The 25735-nt window shown below is 39.4% G+C and overlaps 4 protein-coding genes across 5 annotated transcripts; 2 read left to right on the top strand and 2 right to left on the bottom strand.

The window, feature by feature from the left end:
* Nucleotides 1-1764: 1764 nt before the first annotated feature.
* Nucleotides 1765-5347, bottom strand: rexo4 (REX4 homolog, 3'-5' exonuclease). The gene is made up of 9 exons (XM_040135407.1): nucleotides 5187-5347; nucleotides 4704-5013; nucleotides 4294-4607; nucleotides 4066-4209; nucleotides 3474-3667; nucleotides 3250-3338; nucleotides 3081-3155; nucleotides 2849-2923; nucleotides 1765-2671 (listed from the first exon to the last, which is right to left on the bottom strand). Exons 2-9 carry the CDS (start codon nucleotides 4911-4913, stop codon nucleotides 2516-2518), a joined length of 1257 nt encoding a protein of 418 aa, XP_039991341.1. The 5' UTR covers nucleotides 4914-5013; nucleotides 5187-5347; the 3' UTR covers nucleotides 1765-2515.
* Nucleotides 5348-5351: 4 nt separating this feature from the next.
* Nucleotides 5352-7989, top strand: LOC120794381 (phosphatidylinositol glycan anchor biosynthesis, class P). Of its 2 annotated transcripts, none has more exons than XM_040135411.1 (5): nucleotides 5352-5544; nucleotides 5848-5932; nucleotides 6975-7047; nucleotides 7184-7302; nucleotides 7511-7988. In XM_040135411.1, the coding sequence occupies exons 2-5, from the start codon at nucleotides 5851-5853 to the stop codon at nucleotides 7621-7623; spliced, it is 387 nt and encodes a 128-aa protein (XP_039991345.1). In that variant the 5' UTR covers nucleotides 5352-5544; nucleotides 5848-5850; the 3' UTR covers nucleotides 7624-7988. The 2 variants fall into 2 exon arrangements, with proteins under 2 accessions (XP_039991345.1, XP_039991346.1); XM_040135412.1 differs by having other exon boundaries at nucleotides 5534-5644; nucleotides 7511-7989.
* A 219-nt stretch (nucleotides 7990-8208) lies between these two features.
* On the top strand, nucleotides 8209-11933 carry si:dkey-197c15.6 (putative nuclease HARBI1). Its single transcript, XM_040135408.1, has 2 exons — nucleotides 8209-9082; nucleotides 11471-11933. The coding sequence occupies exons 1-2, from the start codon at nucleotides 8395-8397 to the stop codon at nucleotides 11899-11901; spliced, it is 1119 nt and encodes a 372-aa protein (XP_039991342.1). The 5' UTR covers nucleotides 8209-8394; the 3' UTR covers nucleotides 11902-11933.
* A 340-nt stretch (nucleotides 11934-12273) lies between these two features.
* Nucleotides 12274-25344, bottom strand: LOC120794376 (receptor-type tyrosine-protein phosphatase H-like). Its single transcript, XM_040135406.1, has 23 exons — nucleotides 25036-25344; nucleotides 23879-24011; nucleotides 23239-23496; nucleotides 22768-23037; nucleotides 22223-22480; nucleotides 21704-21961; nucleotides 21233-21502; nucleotides 20614-20871; nucleotides 20095-20352; nucleotides 18482-18751; nucleotides 18090-18347; nucleotides 17658-17885; nucleotides 16682-16945; nucleotides 16294-16387; nucleotides 16145-16192; nucleotides 15559-15640; nucleotides 15302-15392; nucleotides 15072-15148; nucleotides 14579-14713; nucleotides 14131-14253; nucleotides 13624-13784; nucleotides 13092-13227; nucleotides 12274-12637 (listed from the first exon to the last, which is right to left on the bottom strand). The coding sequence occupies exons 1-23, from the start codon at nucleotides 25105-25107 to the stop codon at nucleotides 12509-12511; spliced, it is 4131 nt and encodes a 1376-aa protein (XP_039991340.1). The 5' UTR covers nucleotides 25108-25344; the 3' UTR covers nucleotides 12274-12508.
* Nucleotides 25345-25735: the final 391 nt, after the last annotated feature.

The raw sequence follows: 25735 nt of genomic DNA, 5'->3' as shown, positions 1-25735 counted from the left end.
AGCCCTTGTGCATGCATCGTCATAATAGAAGTTACTGTTATTTCCTGGGAAGTTGATCCGAGCTGCGTCCTGTGCAGCATAAAATTCAGATCTTTTTATGAAGGCTACATTAATTCAAGGAATCATACAGATTCAAAAACATAGTGGTGCTAAACTTTTATACCATCTGTGTTCAGCAATAAATCTCCTATAAATCTATCAAACTCCAACTAGTCTGTTTCTTCTTTTTACAAACTGAGACTGAGCTGTAGGATGGGTGAGTCACTTGTTAAGGCCGCCCTCCTTAAATGGCTTTGATTAGCTTTCATTACTTATCAGTGTTACAGGCCCTCACTCTCACTAAGCACAAAGGATCCTTTTCTGGCCAAACCGATTCCTCCAGGTTCAGATCCTGATAGTGGTCTCACTATAGGCAGAAGAAGCACAACATCATAATCCTCCTTGGAATCCAGCTAATCTGCTGACATTAGTATATACATACATTTTAAATGACTGAGAACCTTGCAGCGTTTCAAAGACAGCTTTTCTCACTGTGCTCCGATGTTTGTAGTGTAACAAAAAATTTACAGGGGGAGAATTACATATCTTTACTGTGAACACGCTACTCTGTTGCACTACAAGCATACAGTAATACCCCTTTACCAAATCAGCATATGAGTCAGTTCCTGCATTCAGATTTACACTGAGGACTGTTGTTCTGCTTTTCATCTGCCAGATGCCTTCATGGCATCGGACCGAGCTCTATACAGAGCCTAATTTAGATCCTGGAGGTTGCAGACCAAGGGCATCGGCTTCATTTCAGCAACAAGGGGCACACAGTGCATCAGCTTCTGGGCAGCAAATCCTACTGACATACTGCCGGTAAACAAGGGGTCTAAATCCCACAAATGATCGCCAGGACTGAACGAAAAAACCCAAATAAAGCCACATAAAATTTTAGGCCTCGGTGAGATTGTGGAAGACAATACAGAACTTCATTAAAATAATGATTAATGCTGTTGTTAAAAGGCTGTATGAATAATGGTATTAAAAGTATATTCAAACAATCCTCGCAGGGTTTGCTATTGAGACCAAAAATACACTTACATTTGAAGCAGAAACAATCAGGAAGGACAGTTCATCCTTCTTCCAGTACTGTCGGGTAGTTGTCCCCCACCTTCTGTGTTCATCTTAGAATGATAAAGAAATACAGTTTTCATCCGCCTGAGGCCTTCATAATCTGATAGGGCTACAGAACTTGATGGTATAATTCTTCCGACCAAGGTTGCAGGTTTCATCTGGGGTCATCTGAGAATGTCTGGAGATGTTAAATCAAAGGCTTAGGGCGTGAACAGACAGAGTACACATTATGGTCTAGAGCTACTGTGCAGCATGTCTGGGACACTGCTCCAGGGTTTGACAAATGTAAGGCCTTCCATGTCGTAGTAAAAAAAAAATACAAGAAACCATGCTGTTATAAGCTGTCATCACCATGAGAAGGACGGTGCTGAAAATTGACATTAGACAGTCAAATCTCTGAAAATCCGAAGATGGTCACTGGGTCATATGAGAGCAGCAAATTCCAGAAAAATTGAGCATAAAAAAATCTAAGCAATAGTTTTCATGGACTAACTGTTAACCACCTGCTTCATAGAGAGGTCAGTTTCAGACATGACAAGACAAATCAAGAATAGGTCAGTAGGTTTACATCTGTGCTTGACAACAACGGAATCACTGGTAAGGAGTTTTTTTTTAAACAATAAATGCAATATAGATACAGAGGAATAAATTCTTATGTTTTATTCATAGTTTTAAAAAATACAGCTTTTAGGCAACCAGAAATCAAATTGTTACAAACTGAGTCACGAGAGACCCAAGTTCTAGAGAACTTATACAAGACTGGAACCATAATGCAAAAACAATACGTCACCAGTGCATTGTGTGGTTGTGGACACCTGATTTTGAGTTCTTACGAGCACTCTGCTGACTAAATTGGGAGACGCAGGATTTGAACCCTGCCACCAGGTGCTGGGAATAACATGTTGGGAAATGATGCCTGGATATATATATAAGAAGGAAATGGCTGAAAGGTTCAGTGTAAATAAAGGCTTCAAGATCTCGCAGATGTTTTAATACTTGTTTGAGTCACAGCCTGAGATGCACAGGCTAAACAGTCCTGGGTTTACGAAAGCCTTGGCAAATCCGCCAAAACAATCAAGTCTTTCACATCCTGGAAGTGAGAGGCTTGGGCCGACAAAAATACTTAGAAAACAAACCAAAAAAAAACACACACATTTTTACAGAAATCTTCCTTGGTATTCTGAATGGTTTGTTTTTCATCACTTTGAGGAACTGCTGTGATAGATCTTACATAAACTCATGAGTATCATACTGTCATGTGTTCCATCTGTTACTTTCAAAAGTCTGCTTGTGGTTTCTTTGTCATCCAAAAACCAACCCAAACATTTGATCATCTCAGACAGGTCTGCTCTTATCCAGAGATGATCTGTCCTCTTGCAGATTGGCTTTGAATTCATTATACCAAAGGATTCTTGCCCTTGTTTTTAGGCAATTTGGGCTTTCTCTGATTTTTCCTGTCTGGGTCTTTGTTCTTCTGACTGGCTTTAATCTCTGCTTCCCACTGTTTTTTCACCATAGTGTACAGCCTCATGGTGGCCTGTGCATCTTGGACCTGGAGAACAGTCGAAGGGATCATTATTATTAATATTATTGCCAAGGGAAGGCAGAGCATAGAGACCATGAAACACCGCACTGCTGATCATTATTACTATTTATTATCTGATAAGCAGGAGTGGATTGAATTGTGTTGAACATTATAAGTGAGGGCTGTAATGTGTTGATGACTTACAGATGAATGTTCGCCCTGCTGGATCTTAACGTTGAGTATATCTCTACAGAGGACTTTCAGCGAGGGTCGACCACTCTGTAAGAAGAAAATCATCTCACTATCACTGAAATTTCCTGATTGGGTCTAGGACCTACAACGGCCTTTTTGGGGGTGGATCAACAGGTATGTAGGAGTCACATTCATGAAACCTTGTAAACTTTTAAGTTTCTTGGTCATTGTGTCGCATGATTACCTTAACAATCTTCTTAAAGGGTTTATACTTCTGAGTGTCCCGGATTTTCTTTTTTGGATGATCCAAGAGTAAAATCTGAAACAGGGGTTCAGGACTGGTTTATAAATTCTTACACTTGTTTTGAAAATTAAAAAAAATTGTTCCCTCTCAGATATTACATCCAGGCTACCTTTAAGTCATTGTGTATGGCATGTCCAACCACTACTCGGCCTTGCAGGATCTCAGCTACCTCCCTCTGCACAGTCCGTACATCCTCTCCTGCAGTGAGGTAAAAATGGATAAAAAATTATAGTATAACAGTGAATTAAGACTAGTTTAAAGCAATTAATTATAACTCGTTTCAGTTCCAAATATATATGCTTATTGTTCATTATAATTAATTTCATGACCCACCATGTTTGATGTCCTTTGGTCGGATGCCACTGACAGCTGTCCTGTAGTCTGTCACCTTCTCGGTGGGTTTTACAAATTTGTCATAGATGCATTTCCCAAACTGGTTCACGAGGGACACGCGCGCCAAGATGCTGTCTTCTCCGTCAGGACCGACTCCCACCATCTCGCAATCAATGGCCACAGCTCTGGTGAGACTGAGGTTGGCGAAGGGCAACCAGGGTGATAAGAGAGGGAACCATCGCTACTATGTCAACCTGCCTGATGAGTTTAAGCTTAGAAGAAAACCTCTTACTGCTTTTGTCACATATATTCATTTTTATTAATGTCTGTCACTTGTCTTAACTCCTCGAACTAAGCACAAAAAAGAAATCTATCAATCTATCTGTTAGGTTAAGGCTGCAATTAGTTTCTTGAATTAACATAATTATGAATGCAAGAATTCTGATTCCTCTAAGGTATGAATGTTTCTGAGATGTAGTAACAAAGGGTCAACCTGTCTTTCCCCTTTTAAGTATGATATGATTGTTGCATAAACATTTGTGAAGCACATCTGTGAGGCGCCAACACAAGACTGAATTTTGTCATCACTCACCCCTCAAAGGCATTCTCCTTGACCAGGGCGCTCTCTGCCTCCCTCTTCTGAATGCCCTGCTTCTTCCTCATGATCTCTGCTGCCTCTGCTCCAATTGTCGCCTCAATGTCGTCAGGGTCCACATCATCAAACCAAAGGTCCTCGCTACGCGAGCAAAAGAACAAGATGAAGTTGGCAGGCAAAATTATTCTTGACCTAAATATTAGGAGAAATTAGTGGTGTATTTACTCTGTAGGTTTCGTCTCTTCAACCACAGACTTCTTCTTCTTGGCTGCTTGCTCGCTGTGTGACTCTCCACTGTTCCCTTTCCTTTTTGGAGCAGTAGACTGTCTTGTCTGTGAGACAGCTGGAACCTTGGGGGCAACACTGTTTGACACAGTTTTGTGCCTCACTTTTTTCCCAGTGTCTGTCTGCCTGGGACTGGTATTGTTCTTGGAAATACTTTTGGAAGAAACTTCTTTAGCCCCCTTTTTTTGCAGAGCACCGTTCTGATGTTTTGGTTTCACAGGCGGTTTCTTCTCTGGCTGACTGGCTTTTAACATCTGTGGATTTACAAAGTTTGTGAACAATCCTTCAGGAAAGACTCAGAAATCGAATGTAAAGTTCTCACTAAGATACAGACACAGGCCGGTGCTCACCTCTTGTAGTGTTTTCCAGTTGGCAGAGAACTGCTGAGCATCTTTTGGAGGTTGCACTTTTCCTTGGTCGTTTGATAGAAGCTTTTTCTTTTTAAACCTCTTTCCAAACCAGTGTTTCTTTTTCCTTTTCACAGTGTTGTTTGTATTTTTAGATACGGGCTGCTGTGTTTTAGTTGGAGAGGCTGCTTTCTTTGCCTTCACCTTTGACATTATGGCCACTTTCGGCAAAATATTTTGTATTATATGGTCTAAGTACGTGGAGTCTGTTAACTGTCCCTTCAGCCACGCTGGACCATCAGAGCTTCGTCACCTGGTTACAACGCAACGTTAAAAAAAATAAAAAAAATAAATTAAAAAAAAAAAAGGTAACGGACAAACCTGCCAAACCATGAACTGTTTCCCCGAAGTAAGTTTACCGTGTAGCCACACTAAACCAGAGGAATTGCCCGGATATCTTCCTTAACTGCTGATAAAACTACTCACTGTTACACTTCAGGTGTTCCAAAGCCATGCTGAACCGTATATTTCCGGGGTGTGTGACAGCTAAATGTTTCCGGCAAACGACGTCATGACAGAGGCACGTCTCGTTATTGACAAAGCTAAACAATACAGCAGCTATTTTTTTTTCAACTCATATCTATTCCAATTTCCATGGTATATCAATACGTTAAAAGTGGCGTGTTGCTTTTTTAATTCCAAATGCGGAACCACCGTCTATGCCACCTGTTTCCCACCGCACCGAATATCACATGGGACAATATGTAGGCAAGATAATAGATAGACGATACCGTGGATGACAGATGTGATGTATTCATAGATAAAATAAGTACCCTGGATATTGGTAAACATGCTGATTATAAGTTCTTTTTTTCTAGTTTAGGCACAGTCAGCTTCATTCCCATTTCGGATAAATAACCACGCGTCGCATATTTCGCATCTCGGTAAATATCCAAAGCTCAATTTAAGTGCGTCGACAGGAAAATATTTTCTGTGAGATATTTCTATGAGAGGCATCAGCAGTAGCTGGGTGAAGCAAACATATACGTATTTATAGGCAAATAACTCCGTCAGAGTTTGGGTCTTAAGCTTTATATGTTGTATGTCATAACGCTTCCTCATGTCTCTGTTTTTGTTGTCGTTTCAGACCATGCTGGAAAACTCTCCCTCTCCTCTGCCTGAGAGGGCCATTTATGGGTTTGTTCTTTTCCTCGGCTCACAGTTTGGCTTCTGTAAGTCAAATATTGTTATTTCAATCTTTCAATATTAAAACATCAATCACGTTTATTTAAAAAAAAGAAAGAAAAAAAAACAGCAGTGACATAAAGGGACTGAATAGTACGTTTATACATATTTACATACATACCGGTAGAACAGTACAAACATTATTCCAGTGGGCTCAAAACAATTTGAATCAGGTCTGACTTCCCAGATCATGTTGTAACCCAGGTATATTATGGACTATCAAATATTAGACACAAAAATACAAAGTAAAATATAGCCCCAGTTTTTGCATTAGATTCGAGTCACAGAGCTGAGAATATGTTTTCCTGAAACATAACAGCTGGCAACCTTTCAAAAACCCAGAACAACGTTGAACAACAACGCTTTTCTTAAGGAATTTCCAAACAAAGATAGCATCCCCAATTACATACATCCTTCCCCAACTAAACACAATCCCTTAATCTGTTTTTATCCCTCACAGCAAGGCACAATGCGATTTGGTACTCAAAGCAGGAGATACAAACACAATAATGCCTCTTTTCTTGCATAGGTAAAACAAGTCCCAACGAAAGGCTTATTTTTATACAAAATGGGCAAAAAAAACTTCAAAAAGCAGTCATCTAGCTTTGAGCAAAAGTCTTTCAGCTTTATTGTTTGATGAAAAAATATTTAGGTAAATAAAATAAAAAGAAGTTAACAATCTAAACTTTTTTTTTTGCCTGAGGTCAAGTTAGAAACGGCAACAAATATGAGAACTAATTTTATGTATTTCATTAATTTTTCAAAAAATACAAAACAAATACATCAGATGTAGTCATTCAACACTGTCAGGTTATGGTGATTGTAAATTCATGCAGTAACACTAGTTTTGTGTGTGTGTGTGTGTGTGTGTGTGTGTGTGTGTGTGTGTGTGGGTGTGCGTGTGCAGTACATGCAAAGAAATTCAGGTCCTATTTCCGAGTGTCAGACACTGTAAATAGCTATTCAAACAAAAAACCCTGTCTACCCTGTCTGCAATATGACATGTACATTCCTTTCTTTTCTCCGCAGTTCTGTACTGCCTTTGGGCTTTCATACCAGAGGAGTGGCTTCATTCAATAGGGCTCACTTACTGGCCTCAAAAGTAAGTTGGAAACATCCTAAACTGATATTAGTTATCCAATACCGAGTTCCCTCTCCTGACTGAACCCCTCAAGAAAGACATGTACCGCGCTAAGATGTTTTATGATCAGTTAGCTGAAACATTTTGTCTTGCGTAGATATTGGGCTCTTGCGGTGCCAATCTACCTGCTGGTTGCATTAATGATCTTTGTGCTGTTGCTGTTCGGAGTGAACATGAACAACACGGCTCCACTCGACTCCCTGGACAACATCACAGGTGAGGACATGTATCCTGGTTAGGTGAAATGGCCACTGGTAACTGTGAAGCACTGGTTTACAACAGTATAGGTGCAATTTCAATATTGGCCAATAATTACCACTAATATTAATACTGCTGCCACAAGCACCAGCTCACACTACAAAGCAACTAGTGCTACATTTCCTTCTGCCTAGAATAGTAATAAGATATCTCCTTTCTGTTACAGATATGTACGCTCGAGGCCAGAGGACAGACGGCTACCGCAAGGGGGGAATATCCAGACTGAAAGATGTTTCCATTAGTGAAGTCAACAAAATGTTCTACTTGTCACCCAAATGATTAAAAAAAAGCGATTTTGGTTGGAGGCAGAGTAGAAGAGAAGAGAAGCTGCTGGGGATTTATTGTAATGTCACTGTTTACTCCTTGTTTATAAAAGAAGAATTGTGCTTTATTTATTTATCCAGGAACACTGCAACATGGGGCAGAGGTATACTGAATTAACTGACTTTTTACTGATACGTCACGCCGCTGTATCGGACAAAGTTATTTTGTGTGTGTGTATGTGTGTGTTTGTGCTTTTTTACTGTGATATGCTAAATGTGTAACAAAATCCCGTTTGTCAGCGTAACTTGTCCCTTGGATTAAAGGGTAGCATATGATTATTTTCAATAAATTACAGACACTGCATATATATGTCAATGTTTCTTTATCATTATCATATAAAATAAATAAGCAATAATATCTTATATACATGAGATGCTGTTGCATAAGATGAAGAAACTAACCTGGAGGTCCACTGCCAAAAATTTAGGAGTGAAGTTGCAACAAATTACAAGTGCAGGATGTTTCCCCACCATTCTTCCCTGTGGTTTTTATTATCTAAATACACAGTAGCGGCACATGTCGGTTGTCTTTATTCCTGTCCACCAGGTGGCGATGACACACAGCTTTGCGGACTGCCCAAACATAAAAGAAGACCGTGCTTCCGTGGTACCCAGCTTTTGTTTTTGTTTTGTTTTTTTATATCGTTTGTCATTGCTCCGGTAAGCTATGTCGGACCTTCTGCCGGGCTTGCGCATGTGTATTTAAACATAGTGCAGTAGTAAACAGATGGCCTTCGCTCTGCCGGTGTGGCTTGCGGTCCAGGAAGAACTCCTCAGACATGGCGAGGCGGACTGTGGGACTCCGAGCTGTTTCGACGATTTCGACGACGATGCTTTGTTCCAGATGTTCCACCTCACCCGACCCTGCATCGCGTTCGTCACAGACGCTGTCCGCATCCGCACGAGGGCGGTGGCCTCGGACAAGCCTGCGCTGTCCGTGGACGCGATGGTCATGGTGGCGCTGAACTATTACGCGCATGGCGTCTGCTCGGCCGCCGTCCTGCACAGACTCGGCCTGAGCCAGACCGACTCGGCCGCGCTCATTATCGGCACGGTCTCCGACGTCATCGCGGGGACGTCCGATCAGTTCGTCTCATTCCCACTGACCCGGGACGCCAAAGCCAACGTCGCCCTCAAGACAGAGAGCTTGTGTGGGATCCCCAACGTGCTGGGCGTCCTGGCCCCGGCCCACTTCAAGATCCGAGCTTCTCCGTATGAGAAGAGCACGTTCAGGTCTTTTGTCAACACCTTGGGTTACACGTCGGTCGTCAGCCAGCTCATATGCGACTCCGACGGCAACATACTGAGTGTGGAGAAATGTTGCGTGGGCAGCACGTTTGAGCAGGAAATGTGGGACTCGTCGTTCAGAGGGAGGGAGATGGAGAAGGAGCTGCACGGACCGTATTGGGTTATTGGTAAGATAAGAAGAAAAAAAAAAGGTCAAACGACAATGCATGGCAGAGACCCGTTTGATCGTATGAATAAAAGTTTTGTCCAAGTTACAAAATCTGTGAAAACTGACGCGTAACTTGCGCCCGTGTATGTTTTTAACTGAATATCCGTGTGAAATTAGCCCATTTAAAAAGAAACATCCACAAGAGCGATTCCGTTACCTACTAGTCAATACACACATTTAAAAAAAAAAAAAAAATCCATTACACGCGTGTGTGTGTGTGTCACAGGCTTCCTCAGACGTTTCTAAGGAAAACCGCAACGTCTGGTTGAAATCAGTGGAAAAAGCTAGTTAGAAGTTAAAACGTTTTTAAAATGACAACACTGTTTCCAAAAGGTCAAGAGTAAAGTTTCACACTCAATAATTCTGAAGATTATCACATTAGATACACTGATACTCTGTCACTAGCATCTTGTAACAATACCCATGCAATGCGGTCATATTTTACAATCACTCTTCTGCTTCCCACCTACTATGCACAGTGGCTTCACTTTTTGCACACTTTACTGTGTTGTATATTTAAAATCAGTTGGATTAAAAATTGCTCTTTTTGCCCATCAATCTACACCCAATTACCCTTCATGATAAAGTGAAAACACATTTTCAAAAATCTTTGCAAATTTATTAGAAATGAAAAACTGAAATCTCTCACTTACAAAAGTATTTAGTATTTAGTACTTTGTAGGAGCCCCTTTGGCAGCAATTACAGCTTTGAGATCTTCTGAGTTTAGTCTCTGAAAGCTTTGCAAACCTGTATTTGGGCAGTTTCTCGTTCTTCCTGGCAGATCCTCTCCAACTCTGGCAGGTTGGACGGGAAGTGTGTGAACTGTCATCGTCTCTTCACAGATGCTCTATGGGGTTTAAGTCTGGGCTTTGACTCGGCCACTCAAGGACAGTCAGAGACTGGTCCCCAAGCCACCCCTTGGCTGTTGGCTTCACGACATTGCCGTACTGAAAGGTAAACCGTCGCCCCAGTCTCAGGTCATGTTTGGGGCAGGTGTTCTTCTAGGACCTCTCTGTATTTGGCTGCATTCATGCTTCCCTCAAATTTGACCAGTCTCCCTGTCCCTGTCTCTGAGAAGCACCCCCATAGCACCATGCTGCCACCAGCATGCTTCACTGTAGCAATGAAATTCGCCACGTGATGAGCGGTGCCTGGTGCTCACCAGACACAGTCTTTGGAGCTCTGTCCAAAGGCTTCAGTTTTTCTCTCATAAGACCAGAGAATCTTTTTCTTCATGCTCTGAGTCCTTTAAATGCCATTTTGCAAACTTCAGGCAGGCTGTAATATGATGCCACACTAGGGTGCCACACTACCATAAAGGCCCGATTGACAGAGTGCTGCTGAGATGCTCGTCCTCTCAGCAGGTTCTCCCATCTCTGAAGAGGACTTCTGAAGCGCTGTTAGAATAACCATTGGGTTCTTGGTCATCTCCCAGACCACGGCCCGGTCACTCGGTTTGGCTGGACAGACAACTCTAGTAAGAGTCTTGGTGGTTCGAGACTTCTTCCATTTCACAATTATTGAGGCCACTGTGCTCCTGGGAACACTCAAAGCTTTACAAATGGTTTTTTGCCCTCGCCCTGATCTATGCCTCGCTACAATTTTATGGTAGAGGTTTATGGAGAGTTCCCTCGACTTCATGGCTTGTTTTTTTTGTTTTTTTTATGCCTGACATGCAGTTTGAATTGTGGGGCCTTATACACACAGGTGTGTGCCTTTCTAAACTGTGTCCAGTCAATTCCGTTTGGCACAGCTGGACTCCAATCAAGTTATAGACACATCTCAAGGATGATTAAAGCAAACAGGATGCACCTGACTTCAATCTGGAGTGCCACAGCAAAGGGTCTGAATACTTTTGTAAATGAGAGGTTTCAGTTTTCGATTTTTAATATATTTGCAAAGATTTCTAAAAATATGTTTTCACTTTGTCATTTTGGATTGCTGGGTGTAAATCGATGGGCAAAAATGGAAATTTGATCCATTTCAAATTAAATCTACAACACAAAAGTGTGAAAAAAAGGGAAGGGATCTGAATACTCTGTTAAGCAAGTGTACATCCACTTTGTTCATAGGAAATTATGTGCATCCTTTTAGTTTGTATTTAGCCCTGAAACTGCTTAACTAATGCTGCTGTATCATCCTCTGAATTGCTTCCTTTGAGTAGGTTTACAGATGAGTGTCTCAGCTATGTGAAATGACTGTACCCTGCAAGGCTAGTTTGTACCCTCCACAACCCATACTACATCTCTAGTTTCATCTGCATTATTAAAAGACATTACTTTACAATCTATAGAATTAACATTTTAATGGTCTTGACAACTGCATTGTCTTGTGTGTCTCTTAAAGGTGGGAAAGGCTATCACTTAAGCAAACATGTCTTGACTCCTGTGTCGGCACCGGCAAACGACAATGAGACCCGCTTCAATGAGGCCCACGCCAAGATCCACAACGTCATGCGGGCAACACTTGGCTCCATGAAGAGGCGTTTCAGGTGTCTGATGCAGCTTGGTTTTGCACAAGAAGCCTCCTTGAACAAAAAGTCTCACATTATCAAGGCATGCAGTGTCCTGCACAACATCGCTAAGAAGTTCTCCGTCCCCCCCCCACCTGTAGCTGGTAAAATTGAGCCCCTGCATCCGGGCAGGAAGCATTCAGTGCCAGTAGAGATCAACCCTGAGGCCCTGAAGGCCAGACAGAAACTCATCGATGGTAACTTCTCTCTCGTCTCCAGTAGCCAGGACCCCTCGGGTAACAACATCACAGAGGAGAGTGTGTGAGCAGAGGGGTTGTGTTGTCCTCCCTAGGAAGCAATCAAAGAGGATCATCAACATACTAACACATTAAGGACAAACATTGGAACTAAAACCCAGCTTACAGTGCAAGACTTAGTCACAGTTTGAGGCTAGTTGCTTTTCTGTTGCTGTTCAGTTTGACACTAATATGTAAATGTGACAGCAGACTGGATTTTTCATCTTGTTTGCAGCCTTGGTAAAAACACATTCAGGTAATTTTGTTAATACCAAATATTTTTTATTTATTATACAAATAGACAGTCATTCATTTCTTCCTACATTATTGTTAATAAATGTAATTTGGAAAACATTCTGTGGTCATCTGGAGTGTTGTTCAATCATACAATAATAATAATACTAACAATAAAAAAATAATACATATTTGGCACATAAGAGGAACACAATTTAAAAGTTAAATTAAACCTAATTCGTGCTATGCATATCCAGTAAATATATAAATCATAAATCTTTTTCATATTTACAGTTTATAAAAAAAGACAGTATGTTGACTTTAGAATAACATTTTGATTAAGTGCATAAAAGACTGACTGCAGGGCTGACATTCTTTTTGAGGTTAGGCATTTGTCTTGTGTTAACGAAACTCTTGGAGTGCAGTGGCATTGGCGTATATCACATCTCCATTCTCATATATGCTCTCTTCAGTCTTCTCACGTGGCTGCAGACAGTCCATGATGCATTGGTGCAGGAAAACATACTGGGACTGAAAAGCAATAAACCAAAGTTGCTGGTCATTTGATAAGCACTCTTTCGTACATAGAGTAGTTACTTTATGTACACGCTATTCTGGCTGACACTTCCTCACATGCAAAATTGCTGCGAGAACGGTGGCATTTTTCCACTTGAGGTGTGGCCCTTAAATAGAAACATCGCAACTCACAGCCCTAACGCCACATCCTACGGACTTTATGCTGAAGTTTCATATGATTGAAATATTTTTTTAGCCTCAAAATGACTGAGACCTTGATACAAGGACTTGTGAAAAACAATCACAGGATGCAAATGAGCAACTACACGGAAATTTAAGCAAAGCTCACATATGCTTTGGAATGAATGCTTGCACCACATCCCCGGCCGTGTCTCTCAACGAAATAAATGGGTACCTCACTAAGGAAGTGATAGCTCAGCCTGAAGCAACTTAAAACAATTAGTTTTACCTCTGTCTGCACCATGTATGGTCGACTCAGTCTCATCTTGTGCACAAAAGCATTGATGCCCACTGCTCTTTTTTTGTCAAGCTGCTGAAGCAGCACATCCAGGGCAATGATCGTTCCTGTCCTGCCCACTCCGGCACTGAGAGAAAGAGACAACGCAGCAAAAGATAAGCGGTTAGTGCCCAGGTATAACGGTCATCATGCAGTAGCCCTGATGGTTTCAAAGTGGATGTTTAATTTGGTGTAGAACTCAACCACTACTGACCCTGAAGCCTTTCCCTCCCGAGGACCTTTGTACTCACAACTAATATGCAATCTAAGCCAGAAAAGGCTATAAAAGCTGGTATTTCATGTAAAATGTATATGGATACTGTATATATATTAAGATACATTTGAAGTAACCTACTGATGTTGACCCAAGTTCTGGGCACCTGTGTTTGACCTTTGTTACCCTTGAGTGATTGTCATATATAAAAGTGCCCAACAAATGGCATAGGTTTACTCTCCAGACTTAAAAGAAGAATTTATTCTGTACCTGCAGTGAACCACAGTTGGTGCTCCAGCCCCCTCTCTCTCTATGTGCCACCTCACCATTCCTCTGAACTGGATCAGGACTTCGGTGCTCTGTGGGACTCCGTGGTCAGGCCAGGCTGTGAAGTGGAAATGTTTCACTGTGCGCTCTTCTGAGGTGTTTTTCTGTCAAGAAGAATCACATAGAGGAATTTAAATACTGCAGGTCTATGTCTTGAACCAATATAGAGGCTGGTAAATGATACTTCATACTTTTAAGTTGTCATCATACACAACAAGCATTTTCTTCTTTGAAAGCAAATGTGTGGAAATTCAAACATGCCTCTCTTATGTCATTAACAGCAACATACATTTGATATTTTTCCTTAAATGCTTATTTGTGTCCTGACTCAGTTCAGTGTAGACACAGTGTAGTCACAATTTTCTTTCTTTGTTTTGCTTCACAAGTCGGAGAAATGCTAACAACCAAACTATTTAGTTACACCATAAAAATTTTAGAGATGTTCCGTACATGTTTCACACTAAATTTCCTCAAATTCCAGTTGGGCTCATTTTGGTCAGATCTGATGGTGACCAAGAGCTCTCCGTAATGGCAAGGCCTGCTGTCTGCAGGCCAGTATCGTTCACACTTGATCTAGTCAAAGGAAACATATAAAAAAAAACAAAAAAAAAACAGAATTAGATTCTTGAAGTTTTTTTAATGTAGCAATAGACCAAAAAGTGGTAATGAACAACAGCCTTAGATCTGTGTCAATTCTTTGTGGTGACCGAAAAACCTGCAAAAACCACCTTTGACATAAAAATAATTGTGCTCACAGTCAAGACACATAAATCGTCACCGTTTGACACCACATTAGCTATAAGAGCAAATGATTCACAACAGCTCATAAAAGTTTAGGTTAGCACTTCCCTTAAAATCCTGCAATTTAATATTATATCAGATCTTCCTGAACACTTACCCGTCCTCCCTCAGTGCAGTTGGTTACCATGACGATGCCTTTCACTCTCTGTTCCCAAATCATCCTCCAGAAATCGTTGACTGTGGAGGGCAGAGGACCCTGAGTTGCGATGTACTCTCTGTTGCTGTTGTAGCCCTGAGAAGCGATTGTCACAGGTTAATATGTACACTTCTCTAGATTCTATATGTCCTACACTGCTCCGAATGAAATAAAACACCATTTTATGCTCTTGAACTCAGATAAAGTCAGCATAAGTCGCTAGAATTCAAATCAATGTGCATGTGCAGATGTTTTAGCAACTTTTTACTTGGAACTGTCACAGCTTCACTCCAAATAGTGATTGGTTCAAGCTTAACAAACCTTACAAAAGGATTTCTTTTGAGTTTGAGTTAAGGTTTTCTATAAGATTTTCTATGAGCTTACTATATAGTGGTGCACTATAATTACAGAATGAGCTTTATTAAATGATTGTCAGTCATCAAGTAATACCTACTGGCATATAACTGGCATTAATGTAGTCAGAGGTCCCATTGAGATTTGATGTATTTAGCTTCACTCGACACCAGTCATCTAGGATTAAGCAACAGAAGATGGTTTAACTGCAATATTTCACAACAAAGTAAACACTGCTTAAAACAGCCACAGCTAGAATGAGTAGGTGGATCTGGACCATTTCACGAATCTCTATTGCTTGTGACAGCATGGTCCAGCAGTCAGGCTTACATGGCAGGACATTGTTGAAACGATTCTTCGCTTTGTTCTCAGGTAAAAGAGCTGCTTTTCGTGTCTGCTCTGTGCCAATGGGAGCAAGGTGCTGCATGAAGTTGGCAGATGACACGGCATGTGATTGAGACAAAGATCCATGGAAAACAAATTCAACAGTACCACAACAACAGTACAGAGACACATTTTTACAATCCTATTCAAAAACAGGAAGAAAAGGAAGAGGAAGAACAAAATGTAATTCATTTTGTATGCACCTCATATTCTTGGCTAAAACCTCTGTTGTCATCCACACTTAACTCGGAGAAGTGGTCTGGAAACTTTGCTAAAGAAACAGATCTAAAAAAAAAAAAAAAAACAATAGTAAAATAAACTGCACATTGTATACTTAATGATATTTAAGACAACTGACATGCATACATTTTACCAAATAAAGACTGACATTAATCTTAGAGTATATTTTTACCTCCGCCAAGGAGGTTATGTGATCACCCATGTCTCTTTGTTTGTCAGTAGGATTGCACAAAAACTACTGCACCGATTTGCAGCGAACTTGGTGGAGGGACGGGGCATGGGCCGGGGAAGAACTCTTTCAATTTTGGGGCAGATCTGGATCATTTACTATGAATTGCAATTTTTTCCTCTGAGGTCTGATGTATGTTGTTTGCCATCGGCCTTGGCAGTGGTCTGCACTCTACTGTGCGCATTATTCTAGTTTTCATATGATGTAAACTACTGATTCTATCCCAAGTGTACCTCATCACACAAGATCAAATTAAGTCCTTTCATTACATTGAAGGAGACTGACAGTGGTGTTACCAATATGATGAAAAATTTACTTACTTTGACCTTTCATTATATAGTTTGGATCCATGAATGAATGGCTTTTTTCTGTTGTGGGGAAGAAGCAAAGAGTTTCACCGACTGAGTCAGACAGTGTAAATTTCAGGGAGATGATATAACTGTAGTGTTGTCACTGGATTAGCACCAACCTGATTAAATCTGGTCTTATAAACAAAACGAAGACAGCCAGACAGACCAGGGCACCAAAAAGCAGCCCAGCAAGTACTGATCCTGCAATGACCCCTACAGGGAGTAAAATGTGGATTAAATGCTTCGAAACATACAGTAGCTATTCAACATCGCAGAGAAGTCCCTACTTGCATCACGGTCAAATTGTCGTTATTTTACCACAATAGGCGATTTTGTCAGAAAAAAGATAATATTTCAAAGAACCTAAATCAAAAAACAAGCAAGTCATATAGCCATTGCAAAAAAGCACAATGATTAGGAAAAAGTGAGAACATATTGTTAAAACTTTACATCAGGAAATACACTGAAATAGTATTTCCATAGAGTAATATATTCACTTTGACTCACCCCTTGGATCAGTCGAACACAGAAAAACAAATGGTTCATAACTCCTTAGAGTCCCAGATAGTGAAGTGACAGACACTTCATATGTTTTGGCAGGTAGGAATCCTGATATTTCAGTATGCTGTTTCCCCTTTTCAGTTACATGGTGAGTTTTCCCGGTCACGTTCACCTCCACTGCAGTCCACACACCGTCTGGTTTATTCCAGGCAATAAAGATAGAATAGCCAGCTTCCCGGTACTCACAGTGAGCAATTAAATTTGGAGGAACTGAGTGAAAGAAGTGACAACCTGCCTTTACAATCACAAACAACAACACATACCGGTAACAACACAGTGTAAAAATATGACGTGTATTTTTAAACTATAGACATCTGCCCTCCATGGCAAAAAAATGTATTTGCTTTCTATTCCGATCAAAAAGAAATAGTCCAGCATAACACGATGATGTGATGTATCATTTTGAAACAATCATTCGTTTAAAATGATTAGTCAATCCATAGTAAAATTATTCAAAAACTATCATTACAGCTTTACCAAAGTACTACATATAAGTTTTATATGTTGGGTACATTGAACCTTTTTGGCTCTTTGACTGCTGGTTGGAAAAAATTAGAAATCTGCAGATGCCATTCTGAAATCTTTGAAGGCTACTCATTGTGTTGCATTTCCCCATTTTTTCACTTTTTATGAAGTGATTAATCTATTAATAAAAAAATAAAAAAAACTATTTTATGATAATCATTAGTTGCAGCCCGTATAATCATGCGGAACCATTTAAAATAGCACTATCAACTTGTGGTATGTCAATAAAAGGGATTCAGTGTTTCTGCAGAGTACTGTAAAGTTTTTCCTCTAGAATTATTATTCATCCTTAATCTTAAAGCATAGATTGAGAAATATCATCCTACTACTTCACATCATTTCTGTTGGAAATGCAGACAACCATTAAGTCAATGTGTTAAGACAGATTTGTACTCACGGATTGTTAGATTTTGGCGACATTGCTCAAAGCGTGTAGAATGTCTTTCGTACACAAGAGACACCTCATAGGTTGCGCCAGGGTAAAGGCCAGTGAATGACACATTGCTGCCTCCAGGACTGACATGAGTTTCTTTATTAGTGGCAGTTGCATTCGAGAATAGGCCTTCAACCATCCCTTGGATCGATGAGTTAGTAACATGCCAGGCTACACTGGTGCAGTCTATGGCTGAAATGAATGAGAAAATAAATGCAGACAGAAGCCGTCGTCTGTTAAAGTTTGCGCATAATTCAGTCATTTGCTAACTTGAACTTCACAGAACCAGGACTCGTAGGCTCTTTGTAAATGTACACGTGGATCAAAATCATTCATATTGAGAAATATCTATTGAGGACGGTTTGTCAGTTTGTCAGACAGAGGGCCTGTATATACCTGTTACTGTGAAGCTTTCATAGGCAGTGCTGTTGAGTCCAGAGAACACTGTGATCACACTGTATCGATACTCTCTCCCAGGCCTGAGAGACGTGACTGAATGTGACACTACATTTGGGAATACATCTGTGGTAACTGTCACGGTAATGCCATCAATCTGAAGCAAGTAGCTCCAGTCTTTATCCACATTGTACCACTTCAGAGTTATGCTGGTCGCAGAGCGTTCAGTCACATTGACCGAAGACACCGTTGGTGGAACTGATGAAAAGAAAGAAAGCTTTTACTCCTCACAAAACATAACAGTTGCACTGTGACTTACACACACACATATACACACACACACATATACACACAAAATTATCAAAGTGAATGAACAATCAGATATCACGTACCTGTCACAGCTTCAAATGTGTATCCAGTGCTGTTGAGTCCCCCATACACAGTGATGAGACTGAAATTATATTTTGTCCCAGCAGTAAGCGAATGTACCACATGTGTAACAGATGCCTCTTGATGAGACGCATTGTTCTTTCCCGTAATGGGACTGTTATTGTTATCATATTGCAGGATGTAAGTTGAGAAGTTGTTAACCTTGTTCCACATCAGAGTTATACTACTCACATTTTGGGACAACACAGTCACACTCTCAACATTTTCAGGAGCTGAGAGAGAGAGGACACACAGTTGTGGGAGTAGCAAAGAAAAAACTGTGAGACTGATTTTTCTGAAATGACGGCATGTTTAAAGCATAATTTTATGTCACTTCTTTCAAGTTTCCTTTTTATTCTGATATTTTCTCAAAAACTGTCATATCAAGTAACTTTAAATTATATTTTGTCACAGAGCCCTATTGTGGTTCAAGTTGCAAGCCTATTTCAGAGGAAAAACATCTTACCAGTGACTGCAGTGACGTTTACTCCGCTGCTTCTGACGTATTCAAACACAGTGAAGAGACTGAAATCGTATTTAGTCCCACTTGTGAGATCTGAAATTGTGTGTGTCACTTGTTCATGTTCTGCTGATGCAGTGACATTTATTTCTCCCTCACTGTACACAAGTGTGTAGTTGAGGATGCCGTTCACTTTCTTCCACTGCAGAGTTATACTGGTCCCACTTTGTCCCACTGATTTAAAGTCTTCCGTGACACGAGGAGCTATGATATAAAGAGACATGGAGAAGAAGTTATAATAAAATTTGATGTTAAAAAATGTGTTTTATGTACTTTCTTTTTCCAAGTTATGAAAAAAATTCATTCAGTTCAAGTACTCTATGTTGTTGTATCAAGGATTTTTGAGTAGCTAGGATGTAAAAAGACACTGAGCAGAAACTACATGAAATGTTATTTTTAAAAACGATGTTCCACGTTTCATCTTGATCCTCTGACAAACAGGACCAATTGTTAAAATAATATGATAATATAATAATAATAATAATAATAATAATAATGATATGACAATTATATGTACATTTAAATATGACAATTTATCTAGAATTTGCATATCACCAGCAAAACAAATCCTTAATCCTCACCTACCTGTCACAGCTTCAAATGTGTATCCAGTGCTGTTGAGTCCCTCAAACACAGTGATGAGATTGAAATTATATTTTGTCCCAGCAGTAAGCGAAGCTACCACATGTGTTACGGATGCCTCTTGATGAGATGCATTGATTTTCTTCTCTATTGTACTACCACTGACGTGATATTGTAGGATATATGTTGAGATGTTGTTAACCTTGTCCCACTTCAGAGTTATACTGCTCTCAAATTGTGTCAACACCTTCACGTACCAAACGTTTTCAAGAGCTAAAAAGACAAAGAGTTAAGAGTTTCATGAGAGAAAAGGAGCTGATTGATTTTGCCACAATAATGGCTTTTGAGTAGTCTTTTAAGCAAGTATTAAGTGAGAAACACCCCTCTGTTACTAAGAAACTTTGAATTAGATGTTGTTACAGAGCTCTGTCCTGACTCTTGTTTTATGGCTATAAGAAAGGAACATTCTCTTACCTGTAAATGCAGTGACGTTTACTCCGCTGCTTCTGACGTTTTCAAACACAGTGAAGAGACTGAAACCGTATTTAGTCCCACTTGTGAGATCTGAAATGGTGTGTGTCACTTGTTCATGTTCCGCTGATGCAGTGACATTTATTTCTCCCTCACTGTACACAAGTGTGTAGTTGAGGATGCCGTTCACTTTCTTCCACTGCAGAGTTATACTAGTCTCACTTTGTCCCACTGATTTAAACCCTTCTGCATTACGAGGAGCTAGGATATAAAGAGACACGGAGAATGGACTGTAAACAAAATCTGGTTTTAAAAAATGACAGGATATCACCAACAAAATGTTGTCTTCTTATATTTTTTTTTAACAGATAAAAAGTTTTATTCAATCCAATTATTTTATCAGAGTCAAAGATATTAATTGAGCAATTCCCAACAGTTAATAAGTCACTTTCAATTATATTTTGTCACAGAGCCCTATTGTGGTTCAAGTTGCAAGCCTATTTCAGAGGAAAAACATCTTACCAGTGACTGCAGTGACGTTTACTCCGCTGCTTCTGACGTATTCAAACACAGTGAAGAGACTGAAATCGTATTTAGTCCCACTTGTGAGATCTGAAATTGTGTGTGTCACTTGTTCATGTTCTGCTGATGCAGTGACATTTATTTCTCCCTCACTGTACACAAGTGTGTAGTTGAGGATGCCGTTCACTTTCTTCCACTGCAGAGTTATACTGGTCCCACTTTGTCCCACTGATTTAAAGTCTTCCGCATTACGAGGAGCTATGATATAAAGAGACATGGAGAAGAAGTTACAATAAAATTTGATGTTAAAAAATGTGTTTTATGTACTTTCTTTTTCCAAGTTATGAAAAAAATTCATTCAGTTCAAGTACTCTATGTTGTTGTATCAAGGATTTTGAGTAGCTAGGATGTAAAAAGACACTGAGCAGAAACTACATGAAATGTTATTTTTAAAAACGATGTTCCACGTTTCATCTTGATCCTCAGACAAACAGGACCAATTGTTAAAATAATATGATAATATAATAATAATAATAATGATATGACAATTATATGTACATTTAAATATGACAATTTATCTAGAATTTGCCAGCAAAACAAATCCTTAATCCTCACCTACCTGTCACAGCTTCAAATGTGTATCCAGTGCTGTTGAGTCCCTCAAACACAGTGATGAGATTGAAATTATATTTTGTCCCAGCAGTAAGCGAAGCTACCACATGTGTAACGGATGCCTCTTGATGAGATGCATTGATTTTCTTCTCTATTGTACTACCACTGACGTGATATTGTAGGATATATGTTGAGATGTTGTTAACCTTGTCCCACTTCAGAGTTATACTGCTCTCAAATTGTGTCAACACCTTCACGTACCAAACGTTTTCAAGAGCTAAAAAGACAAAGAGTTAAGAGTTTCATGAGAGAAAAGCAGCTGATTGATTTTGCCACAATAATGGCTTTTGAGTAGTCTTTTAAGCAAGTATTCAGTGAGAAACACCCCTCTGTTACTAAGAAACTTTGAATTAGATGTTGTTACAGAGCTCTGTCCTGACTCTTGTTTTATGGCTATAAGAAAGGAACATTCTCTTACCTGTAAATGCAGTGACGTTTACTCCGCTGCTTCTGACGTTTTCAAACACAGTGAAGAGACTGAAACTGTATTTAGTCCCACTTGTGAGATCTGAAATGGTGTGTGTCACTTGTTCATGTTCCGCTGATGCAGTGACATTTATTTCTCCCTCACTGTACACAAGTGTGTAGTTGAGGATGCCGTTCACTTTCTTCCACTGCAGAGTTATACTAGTCTCACTTTGTCCCACTGATTTAAACCCTTCTGCATTACGAGGAGCTAGGATATAAAGAGACACGGAGAATGGACTGTGAACAAAATCTGGTTTTAAAAAATGACAGGATATCACCAACAAAATGTTGTCTTCTTATATTTTTTTTTAACAGATAAAAAGTTTTATTCAATCCAATTATTTTATCAGAGTCAAAGATATTAATTGAGCAATTCCCAACAGTTAATAAGAAACTTTCAATTATATTTTGTCACAGAGCCCTATTGTGGTTCAAGTTGCAAGCCTATTTCAGAGGAAAAACATCTTACCAGTGACTGCAGTGACGTTTACTCCGCTGCTTCTGACGTATTCAAACACAGTGAAGAGACTGAAATCGTATTTAGTCCCACTTGTGAGATCTGAAATTGTGTGTGTCACTTGTTCATGTTCTGCTGATGCAGTGACATTTATTTCTCCCTCACCGTACACAAGTGTGTAGTTGAGGATGCCGTTCACTTTCTTCCACTGCAGAGTTATACTAGTCTCACTTTGTCCCACTGATTTAAAGTCTTCCGCATTACGAGGAGCTATGATATAAAGAGACATGGAGAAGAAGTTATAATAAAATTTGATGTTAAAAAATGTGTTTTATGTACTTTCTTTTTTCCAAGTTATGAAAAAAATTCATTCAGTTCAAGTACTCTATGTTGTTGTATCAAGGATTTTGAGTAGCTAGGATGTAAAAAGACACTGAGCAGAAACTACATGAAATGTTATTTTTAAAAACGATGTTCCACGTTTCATCTTGATCCTCTGACAAACAGGACCAATTGTTAAAATAATATGATAAAAGAAATCCTTAATCCTCACCTACCTGTCACAGCTTCAAATGTGTATCCAGTGCTGTTGAGTCCCTCAAACACAGTGATGAGATTGAAATTATATTTTGTCCCAGCAGTAAGCGAAGCTACCACATGTGTAACGGATGCCTCTTGATGAGATGCATTGATTTTCTTCTCTATTGTACTACCACTGACGTGATATTGTAGGATATATGTTGAGATGTTGTTAACCTTGTTCCACTTCAGAGTTATACTGCTCTCAAATTGTGTCAACACCTTCACGTCCCAAACGTTTTCAGGAGCTAAAAAGACAAAGAGTTAAGAGTTTCATGAGAGAAAAGGAGCTGATTGATTTTGCCACAATAATGGCTTTTGAGTAGTCTTTTAAGCAAGTATTAAGTGAGAAACACCCCTCTGTTACTAAGAAACTTTGAATTAGATGTTGTTACAGAGCTCTGTCCTGACTCTTGATTTATGGCTATAAGAAAGGAACATTCTCTTACCTGTAAATGCAGTGACGTTTATTCCGCTGCTTCTGACATTTTCAAACACAGTGAAGAGACTAAAACCGTATTTAGTCCCACTTGTGAGATCTGAAATGGTGTGTGTCACTTGTTCATGTTCCGCCGATGCAGTGACATTTATTTCTCCCTCACTGTACACAAGTGTGTAGTTGAGGATGCCGTTCACTTTCTTCCACTGCAGAGTTATACTAGTCTCACTTTGTCCCACTGATTTAAAGTCTTCCGCATTACGAGGAGCTAGGGATTAAAGAGTAAGGAAGAAGAATATATAATGAAATTTAATGTTCAAAATAATATGCTGTTTTTTGTGTAGTTTTTTTTTCTAAATAATGAAAAAGAAATTAATTCAGATCCAGTATTCTAGCTTGTTGTATTTTGGATTTTGAGGAGCTAGGCTGTAAAGAGACACTGAGCAGAAATTATATGAAATTTTCATTTTTAAAAATTGATATATATTGATATGATTTTAATGACATTGCAAGGTGTTTAGTGTGAGGCTCTTACCTCATCACCAATAATCATCATTAATGATCAATGGCATTCACACAAGTCTGCACTACTGTGATACAAGAAAATACATACATGTCACAAATCAAAGATAAAGGACATTAGCTCATACGTAGTTTTGTGGTGGAAGGGCTTGTCATTGGAGTGGTTAACACTGTGGTTGTCGTTTCTGCTTCTGTTGCATTTGTCACTGTTGCTGTCAACGTTGTGTTTGGTGCTGATGATGTATTGGAGTCAGTGACACCCTAAAAACAGAGTAAGATTCATTGAGGCACAGAGAGAATGACCCAAGCCCAGAAAATATCAGTTTATTTTTATACTGTACAAAAGTCAGAGGTGTTCATCTACGGACTACGGATTCTGCACAGAACTCTAATGTAGTCTCTAAGTGAATGTAATTTCTGATTTTTTTTTTTTCTTGTATTTATATCCGAGTGTTCAAAAACAAAACACTACTGTTTAGACATGTTCTACTGTAATCCAATTTTTGGTCAACAGTTTCCCATATAGGAACAAAATCTTACATCACAAACCGGTCAGCAAAACTTTTTGAGACAAGCAAATGACACAGTGCCGAAACGTTGGGGAAGTGTCATAGCGTGCCAAATGCAAATTATGGTCCGGAATTATGTTTTGCATTATGTACTTCAAATTCCAAATCTATGAATATAACAACACCTAAAATATGCAAATAAAAGAGCTGATTTGACCCTGCCTGTTTTAAATATAAGCAAATCACACACATTAAATACAGATATTTGTGTACAATAATTACTTTAAAATTTTTTCATTCATCATTGTATAACTTTTAAAATTCCATATCTTCCAATAAATGCATAACAGACTATAATACAAAACTGTATCCGGCTATATCACCTTGTCTAAAATAGTGTATAACAATAAATGTTTGAGATACAGCTCCCCTCATGTTTTACATTGACTTATTTCCTCATTTCTACTTTTGTTTCTCTGAGGAAGTGAGTGAGAAAAGATCACTGCAGCCGAGAAGAATTAACCTATATTTCACCATCTGAAAAAGTCCATCATTCTTATGTTCTGCAATATTCTTTTTTTGTTTTCTGTACATCTTGACACTTCAGACAATGTAATTCCACATCTAAGCTTTGTCATGATGCATACAATGCATTGAACCTTCACTGTGGTTTTGACTGCATGGTTTCCTTTTGTTGAGGGTATCCTGCTTTTGAATCAGGGTACGCTTCAAGGTATCTGATCATTATCAATGTTCAAAATAAAAAGAAAACTTACCCAGAGAAGACTGAGAAAGACACACAGCGGCAAGCGGTCTGAGGTGATTTTGAAAGATAAAGGCTTCATCATTGTTATGGTTTATTAAGCTTCACACATGCTATGAACTTGTTAAATCCATTTGATGTCCAAAGATGAACTTCACGCTTCTATTTTAAGTACTCCCTCTGGTGTGTTGACAGAATCAACACTTAAGGCTGGCAAAGAATTTCTTCAAGCCTGGGCTGATGCAGTCCAATATTAACTTTATTCCATTGGTGTTGACTTTTAATTCTTAGCCATGTCCTCCCTTCGTAACCTCTGGTGCCATCTCATATCGGCAAGTGACTAAGTAAATAGCTGCTTCTCCTTTTTGGCCTTGTGCGACCACAGAGACCTTTGTCCCGCCTGTTACTTCCTTATTAACTGTCACAGTGTGCAACTTGTCAAAGGTACGTCAGTCAACTAAATTTGCGTACTTTACACGTTTATTAGTGGAAAATACTTGAGATCTGCTGTTTATTTGTCATCTTTGGGACTGCCTGTGTACCTTTATGATGTGTAAATTTAAGATGACATTTTTTTTATCCATGAACCCGGGCAAAGCTTTCAAATGCTACTCAAAATAAATGATATAAAATGATTATTTTAATAGGCTCTATCTAAAATCACTTTTTCATCTCTTCAGTTAGGCTGATTTCACAGAACAGTAGATTTGATT

Source organism: Xiphias gladius, chromosome 9 (assembly GCF_016859285.1).
Source record: "Xiphias gladius isolate SHS-SW01 ecotype Sanya breed wild chromosome 9, ASM1685928v1, whole genome shotgun sequence".
NCBI classification, from domain to species: domain Eukaryota; kingdom Metazoa; phylum Chordata; class Actinopteri; order Istiophoriformes; family Xiphiidae; genus Xiphias; species Xiphias gladius.
This window is presented reverse-complemented; position numbering and strand designations above follow the sequence as displayed.

What these genes read in the sequence shown, in the direction of transcription:
- LOC120794381 (XM_040135412.1), top strand. Translation starts at nt 5,851, where the DNA reads ATGCTGGAAAACTCTCCCTCTCCTCTGCCTGAGAGGGCCATTTATGGG. An exon ending in CTCACTTACTGGCCTCAAAA is followed by an intron (nt 7,048 to 7,183) that starts GTAAGTTGGAAA and finishes TGTCTTGCGTAG; the next exon opens with ATATTGGGCTCTTGCGGTGC. An exon ending in CTCCCTGGACAACATCACAG is followed by an intron (nt 7,303 to 7,510) that starts GTGAGGACATGT and finishes TTTCTGTTACAG; the next exon opens with ATATGTACGCTCGAGGCCAG.
- rexo4 (XM_040135407.1), bottom strand. Translation starts at nt 4,913, where the DNA reads ATGTCAAAGGTGAAGGCAAAGAAAGCAGCCTCTCCAACTAAAACACAG. An exon ending in GAAGAGACGAAACCTACAGA is followed by an intron (nt 4,210 to 4,293) that starts GTAAATACACCA and finishes TTGCTCGCGTAG; the next exon opens with CGAGGACCTTTGGTTTGATG. An exon ending in ACCAAAGGACATCAAACATG is followed by an intron (nt 3,339 to 3,473) that starts GTGGGTCATGAA and finishes ACCTCACTGCAG; the next exon opens with GAGAGGATGTACGGACTGTG.
- LOC120794376 (XM_040135406.1), bottom strand. Translation starts at nt 25,107, where the DNA reads ATGATGAAGCCTTTATCTTTCAAAATCACCTCAGACCGCTTGCCGCTG. An exon ending in AAACGTCACTGCATTTACAG is followed by an intron (nt 18,752 to 20,094) that starts GTAAGAGAATGT and finishes TCTCTCTCTCAG; the next exon opens with CTCCTGAAAATGTTGAGAGT. An exon ending in CTATATAATGAAAGGTCAAA is followed by an intron (nt 15,641 to 16,144) that starts GTAAGTAAATTT and finishes TTTTTTTTTTAG; the next exon opens with ATCTGTTTCTTTAGCAAAGT.
- si:dkey-197c15.6 (XM_040135408.1), top strand. Translation starts at nt 8,395, where the DNA reads ATGGCCTTCGCTCTGCCGGTGTGGCTTGCGGTCCAGGAAGAACTCCTC. An exon ending in CGGACCGTATTGGGTTATTG is followed by an intron (nt 9,083 to 11,470) that starts GTAAGATAAGAA and finishes TGTCTCTTAAAG; the next exon opens with GTGGGAAAGGCTATCACTTA.